This window comes from Ooceraea biroi, chromosome 12, assembly GCF_003672135.1.
Source record: "Ooceraea biroi isolate clonal line C1 chromosome 12, Obir_v5.4, whole genome shotgun sequence".
NCBI lineage: Eukaryota > Metazoa > Arthropoda > Insecta > Hymenoptera > Formicidae > Ooceraea > Ooceraea biroi.
The window spans coordinates 12,661,784-12,669,778 of record NC_039517.1 but is presented as its reverse complement, the minus strand read 5'-3'; the positions used below and the strand labels follow the sequence as shown (position 1 = coordinate 12,669,778).

At 46.9% G+C, this 7,995-nt stretch overlaps 1 protein-coding gene across 1 annotated transcript; it reads left to right on the top strand.

Annotated features, from left to right (window-relative positions):
• Positions 1–552: 552 nt before the first annotated feature.
• Positions 553–6,744, top strand: LOC105284839. Its single transcript, XM_026974018.1, is given in 5 exon segments — positions 553–981; positions 1,090–1,513; positions 1,516–1,675; positions 1,762–2,997; positions 5,457–6,744. Coding segments are annotated over 5 exon segments (3,537 nt in total).
• Positions 6,745–7,995: the final 1,251 nt, after the last annotated feature.

Below are 7,995 nucleotides of genomic sequence, written 5' to 3'. Positions count from 1 at the left end.
GGGGAGGGGTTCCGCTAACTCAGAACCTCTGTGGGAGGTGCGGGGAGGGGGAGGGGGTCCGCTAACTCAGAGGCTCCGAGGGGGGGTCTCTAGACGCGGGGTATGACGTTAAGGGGAGGACACGCGGGTCTTTGAGCGCCGGTACCAGTCAAAGGGATGTTTATGTAAACAGACTACTGGGAACACCATGATATTGTTTTACATAAGCGATAAAAAATTGCAAGCGCCGATACCCTGGCTGCTATCAATTACGACAAAAGACGTTACCGCGCGTGAGATAGTCGATAGATAAAAAAATCCGTTAAAAATTCTTCGGGACGCCGGTACCCGGATTCTAACCCATGGGGTTCAGAGGGGTGTGGGGAGGGGCGGGTGTCCTCTCAAGTGTCCTCTGGCACGTGGGTCTTCAACCGTTAGCTGCAGTCAAAGAATGTGGCCGCAGGGTGGAAAGAGACGGAGATGTCATATAATCAAACGGAAAAAAAGGTTTAGTACCACAGTTGGTTACGAGCGCTCCATAGAAAAGTTGTCAGTAAGAAGTGCTACGGAAACATGGAGCAGAGTGAACATGACCTGTTGGAGGAAGCCAACAATGTTGCTACCTTGGGCGAATATTTCGCGTGGGTGCAACGTTGTGACGAGTGTATTGAACAATTGGAAGAAAAGAGTCGTGCCAAGCGTCCGCGGCTATCCATCGGAAATATACAATCGTTAGTGGCTCGAATCGCGCGGCTCGAGGGATTGAAGAAGCGTTTGGAAAGACTCTTTATACATTTCGGTGGTGGTGGTGGTGGTTACGCTGAACAGCCTTCCACCGCAGAACTCTCATGGCGAGAGATTGATACCGCGTTTGAAAACCGTATATTAACCGGTGCGGTGATCAACGCGAATTACATCGAGCCGCGACGATTCCTGGAAGACGCTAGTAGCATAGTGCTGGAGCATGTGCACAACGCTATTGAACAACACAACAGCGTAAAAGTGAACACCGTGTTCAACGGTGTGTTCGTGTCGGGTGAGAAGACCGCTAATAAAAGCATCAACACGAAAAATCGTGGCCTCTTCGCTACGTCTGATCTGCAAGAATAGCACGAGCAGCACGTGATCGAGCTCACCTTGGCAATTCTCGAAGAGTTCCAGGAGCGCGATAGCGGATGGGCCTTGTCGCGTATATTGAACCTGATCATCAACGTGAACAAGTACAATCCCTTGCACGCGGGATGTTACATCAAGTTATCGGAGGAGATAAAGTCGAAGAAAGCAGTGGTGAACGTGCGAACGATGGACAATGCGTGCTTCGCGTGGTCGGTGGTCGCCGCTCTTTATCCTGCGGAAAGGCACACAGAACGCAAATCTTCGTACCTGCACTACACGACGGTGCTGAATCTCCAGGGCATAGAGTTTCCCGTAACGCTGAAGAACATTGTGAAGTTCGAACGTCTGAACGACATCTCCATAAACGTGTATACCATCCAGAAGAAGAAGAAAGAAGAGGAACAACTCACGATCGTACCAAACGACTCACCGATGAGAAGATGGATAAGCACGCAAATCTGCTGTACGTGCAAGATGCGCAGGACAACAACGTGGGACATTTCGCGTGCATCAAGAATCTATCCCGCTTAGTGAGTTGCCAGATAAATAAGAAGAATGGGCAAATATACATTTGTGATCGGTAAGTAGCGTTAGTATACCTGTATATAATGAATAAATACGTATGCAATGTCAGGAATTAATAGGTACTTTCTTTTATTCTTGCAGATGTCTACACTACTTCTACACTAATGAGAGATTGGAGGCCCACTCCGTGGATTGCAGCAAGATGAACGAATGCGCCATCGTCTTACCTAACGAAGAGGACAAGTGGCTAAGTTTCATCGACTACAACAGGAAGGAGCGAATGACGTTCGTCGTGTACGCCGATCTGGAGTGCATCCTGCAGAAGACGGAGGAGAAGGACGACCCGAAGCTGTACCAGCGTCACCGGGTATTCAGCATCGGGTATTATGTGCGGTGCTTCTACGACGACTCGCTATCCGAGTACCGATCCCGTCGCGATACCGATTGTATATCGTGGTTTGTCGAAGAAGTAAGAAGTTTAGCGTATCGCGTGAAAGCGATTTTGTCGAGAAATGTCCCCATGGTAGAATTAACTCGAGACGAGCGCGAAAAATTCGATAGCGCGACGCAGTGTCATATCTGCGAGAAACCGTTCGCGCCGGACAACACGCGGGTTCGTGATCATTGCCACCTGACCGGTCGATACAGAGGTCCCGCGCACGCGAATTGTAACCTAAATTACAGAGATTCGCGTACTATTCCGATAGTGTTCCATAATTTATCCGGCTACAACGCGCATTTCATTGTCAAAGAACTGGCCAGCAATTTCATGGGCAATGTCGATGTATTGCCGATTAATAAAGAAAAGTACATTTCGTTCACGAAACACGTTTACAGGTTCGAAGACGATAAGACAACATGGCGAAACCACATGCAATTGCGGTTCATCGATTCATTTAAATTCTTAAGCAGCAGTCTCGATAAATTGTCATCTTATTTAAATAACAATAAATTCCGAATCGTACGATCCGAATTTGCAAAATTGTCGGCTGACGACTTTGATTTACTTACGGCGAAAGGGCGTGTTCCTTTACGAGTACGTGGATTGCGCCGAAAAATTGAGGATACTCGCCTACCGCCGCGCGAATCGTTCTATAGTTCTCTGACAGGTGATACGGTATCCGAGAGCAATTACGCGCACACCGAGAACATCTGGCAGCGGTTCGCCATTCGAACGCTCGGCGAGTACAGCGATTTGTACTTGAAAACGGACGTCTTGTTGTTGGCCGACGTATTCGAAAATTTCCGCGATAGCTGCATCAATAGTTACGGTCTGGATCCCGCGCATTATTACACTCTGCCCGGTTTTACGTGGGACGCGATGCTCAAGCATACGCGTATAAATTTCGAACTTCTTACCGATATCGATATGGTCATGTACAGGGTGGGAAAAAATTATTGGTCACGCTTTCGCCAGTCGATTCTACTCGTCGAGATCGCCAACATTGCATCATAAACATGGTGCCGCAAAATTAACTTTCAAGGTCATTTTCAATGTCAAATTTTTTTATTGGCTTAGTCGATTCTACTCGTCGAGCTGAACAAAAGTCTCAAAGGGATCATATGCCGGAAATCAATATTTCATAGAGAAATCTTCATTTGAAGTTTTTTTGCCTGAAATTTCAAAAAAATCGATTTTTATGAAGTCAGAAAATAAATCTGATGCTTATAAAGTTCTTAAAATCATGTTCTGAATATCCTGATCATGATTAGCGAAAATCACACCCTAAAAATGACCCTGAAAAATTCGTTTTCAAGGTCAAAAATCTGCTTAATCTACTCTTAGCGCTACCCAGGAACAACGACGTGGACGTGGTAGATTTCTGTTCCCATCGGGGTGACTTGATTACAGTGAGTTCACCTCGCCTCTCACCTCGGGGTGACTTGATTACAGTGAGTTCCTCTCGCCTCTCACCTCGGGGTGACTTGATTACAGTGAGTTCCCCTTGCCTCTCACTTTATCGTCGTCGACGCTACCTACGAACAAACAGAACTGACCCATCGGCCCCAATAGCTCTGAGCAGTTGTGCTTGTCTGCCAGCTTCAATGTGACCACCACCGTTATCAATGCAAGCTTGGAGTCTCTCCACCAAATTATCTCGCACTCTACGGAGCACAGCTCGATTTCGTGCTAAAGTAGCAACCGCCTCTTCAATGCGATCTCGTAAATCCTGAGCTGTCCTTAAAGCCCTGCTTGACCCATAAACAATGGCTTTCAGAGCTCCCCAGAAATAAAAGTCCAGAGGGTTCAGGTAAGGTGAACGGGCGGGCCATGAGTGTGGCGCAGGATTACGACCGATCCATCGAGTTCCAAAAACTCGTTGTAAAAAAGCGCGGACTTGCCTGCCGAAATGCGGTGGAGCACCGTCATGCATAACAAAAATTCGATTACGGGCATTCCTCGGAACCATACGTCGCAGTCGATTCAGGAGAGTATGACGTAGAAACCGCAAATACTCAACGCTTGACAATCGGTTTGAGAGAAACACAGGAGTAATATAATCATTCCCGAGTATCCCTGCCCAAACATTGACTGAAAAACGGCCCTGCTGAACTCTTTGGACCATTGCGTGTGGATTGCGTCTGCGCCAGATGCGAACATTTTGCCGGTTCAAAATGGAAGTGCTGGAAAAACTGGATTCATCAGTGAACACTATATTTTTCAGAAAGTGCCGATATCTTCGGATCTTACGAAGCATCCACCGACAAAAACGAAGACGAACTGTGCGATCACCAGGTCGTAACTCATGCCCTACCTGCACTTTGTAGGGTCGTAGGCCTTCCTCACGGAGAATGCGCAAGACTGTTTTATGATCAACCCCTACTCGCGCGCCTATGCGTCGTGATCCCATGACAGGATAAGTTCGAGCTAGAACAATCATACGTTCCTCAATTCTCCAAGACACACGAGGACGACCTGCCCTACGGTGGCCAGCACCTGCAAAATTCATTTGCTCCTGATCATGTAATCGTTCATCGAGTCGTTGAAATTCTCGACGATCAGGCACGGACCCTGGACGTAATGGTCTGCCATTAGCTTGGCGTCGCAACCAACTAGCATAAAGAGCTCGTGCTCGTGTGTAATTACCATGAGCACGATCAATTGCTCGAAGCATTAGACGTTGGTCACGCCCATCCCGAAGCGCCCGATCACGACCACCACGGCCACCACGGCCACCACTTCGAGGCATGCTACAGCAACGTTATTCTTAGAAAAAATTTGGTAAACAATTAAAACAATTTGTTTTAATTTTACACTGAAAATTGATTCAAGATCAGCGGCGGTCTTCTAATAATCACGAAAAAGGTCTGGATATGGATGGAAAGCTTCTTAAGCACAAGTAACGAATGCCTTATGGAGCGATATATTATTCCTCTCCGAGGCAAATGACCGTTGCTTTAAGGAACCAACAGCCGTTGAAATGTTACTGGGTACCAAGCTACCCCGAAGGGAACAAAAATCTACCACGCCCACTTCGTTGTTCCTGGGTAGCGTTAAGAGTAGATTAAGCAGATTTTACATTCATCACAATTAATTTTACGAAATTTTTTGGCTTCTAAAAACTTCAAACGAAGATTTCTCTATGAAATATTGATTTCCGGCATATGGTCCCTTTGAGACTTTTGTTCAGCTCGACGAGTAGAATCGACTAAGCCAATAAAAAAATTTGACATTGAAAATGACCTTGAAAGTTAATTTTGCGGCACCATGTTTATGATGCAATGTTGGCGATCTCGACGAGTAGAATCGACTGGCGAAAGCGTGACCAATAATTTTTCCCCACCCTGTACATAGAACGCGGTATACGCGGTGGCCTGAGCCAATGTTCGAACAGGTACGCGCAAGCCAACAACAAGTGCATGCAGTCGTACGACCCATCGAAACCTTCGTTGTATCTCATGTATTACGACGTTAATAACTTGTACGGTTGGGCAATGTGTCAACCACTGCCCTATGCTGAATTTCGATGGATCGATGACACTTCCAATTTCGACGTGAACGTGATCACTCCTGATTCACCAAAGGGATACATTCTTGAAGTCGATCTCGAGTATCCGCAACAACTGCACGACGCGCACGTCGACCTTCCGTTCTGCCCGACGCGCGATAAGCCGCCGAGTAAACGGCAGGATAAGCTGCTCGCAACTGTGTACGATAAGAAGCGGTACGTCATTCATTATCGTAACCTGCAGCAGTGTACGCGTCACGGTCTTCGCGTCACAAAAATACACCGCGTATTAGAATTCGCGCAATCTCCATGGCTCCGCGAGTACATCGAACTAAATACGCGATTTAGAACGGCAGCGAAAACTGATTTTGAGAAAAATTTGTACAAACTAATGAACAATGCGGTATTCGGTAAAACCATGGAGAACGTGCACAATCACGTGGATGTTAAACTGTTAACGAAATGGAACGGACCATACGGTTCGGAGGCAATGATTGCGAAACCGAATTTTCACAGTCGCAGCGTCTTTTCGGAAAACCTGGTCGCGATCGAGATGCGTAAGCTCGAGGTGAAGTTCAACAAACCGATCTACGTGGGTATGTGCATCCTCGACATATTCAAGGTCTGTTTGTACGAATTTCACCACGAGTACATGTTACCTCTTTATCGCGAGAAGTGTAAGGTTACGTACACGGATACCGACAGTTTAATTTATCATATCGAGTGCGAGGACGTGTACGAGCAAATGAAACGCGACCTTGCACGATTTGATACAAGCTATTACGCATCCGACAACGTATACGGAATACCGCTCGCGAATAAAAAAGTACCAAGTTTAATGAAAGATGAGAACAACGGCGCGATCATGACGGAATTTGTGGGGCTCAGAGCCAAAATGTATGCTTTGAAAGTAGACGGTAAAAAAGATACGAAGAAAGCGAAAGGTGTTAAGAGTAATGTAGTCGCGCGAACGATAGCGTTCGCTGATTACATGCAGTGTTTGAAAGACTACATAGAAATGACTCGAGATCAATCGCGTATAACATCGAAGCTGCATAACGTGTACACCGTTCGCGAGACGAAAATCGCTCTGAGTCCGTACGACGATAAGCGCTACGTTGTACCCGATACGAACAATACGCTGCCGTGGGGACATTTCCGGATACCGTTGTAAAATATGTAGGATAAGGATAATAATAAAGAGTTATTGTATTGCATATATTTTCATATAATGTATCAATATACTATCATATAGTTATACATTTATATATTGTATACGTTTGTGATAAAATAATAAAAGTATTAAACGACATTGTCTTTGTGTATCCACGAATTGTGCGATCCATCGAATCCCAGCCACTTCACGTAGACCGCGTCACCTCTCCTGCGCAGTACTTTCTCCACGAGGTACACGTCAGGATACCTCGCGCGATGCAACTCGTGCTCGTAGAACGCTCCGACGACTGGTTTGTCGCGATAGTCCTCGAGTAGATAGGTCACGGGGTTGGTACGTTGTACTTTAGCTATGCGAAAAACCTCGGTGGTCCAGTTTGGCACGTAACCCTTCTCGAAGACCGTCTTGTATTTGCTGACGCGTACCGAGTCACCTACTTTGAACCTTGCTGGAGCCGCTATCTTTATCGCACTGTACACAGTAGTCAAGAGTCTCTCAGCGTCCGCGGGGGTAACGTCGGCGGGTCGCATGCCGATCGTTCGATGTTTTCGGGTGTTGTACTCCGCAACGAGCCGCGGTAGCTCGTCGACCCACTTGTAAGACCTATTGAGCGTAAACATCTGCCACATGGCGTTCTTCAGCGTACGATTGAATCGCTCGGCGACCGATGCCTTCAATACCGAATACGTTGAATAATGATTAATGTCGTGTTTCCTCGTGAGTTGTTGCACGTCGGTGTTGTAAAATTCCTTCCCCATATCGGTTTGCAAGTTTTTCGGGCATCTCTTGCTCTCTCAAATTATCTGGGCGATAGTCGCAGCCGTCTCGCTTCCGCCTTTGCTCTTGAGCGACACGGCCCATGCGTACTTGCTCAACATATCGATGACGGTGAGTATGTAGTGGTAACCTCTGTTGAAACGTGAGTACGGGCGCATCTCGACTAAGTCTGCCTGCCACAGGTCATCGTATCCCCGAACTATGACTCGTCTTCGTGGAAAATTTCGTCTCACTGGGGCATGCAGCTCCTCGACGAGTCGCCGCTTCTCGGAACTAACGGCACCCTCCTTACGTCCTTCGGAGCTCATGTTTTGACGGGTGTGAATCATCGACTGGTCGGCACGATATGTGCGAAGATAATTACATTATCTCGCAAAGCCGTTCGATACGCTTTCGTTCCCGTTGAGCTGTTTGATTTTTGTTTTTTTTGGGCTGTTCGGTACCTGTTCGCGGTCGTCCGTTGTTGAGCCGTTC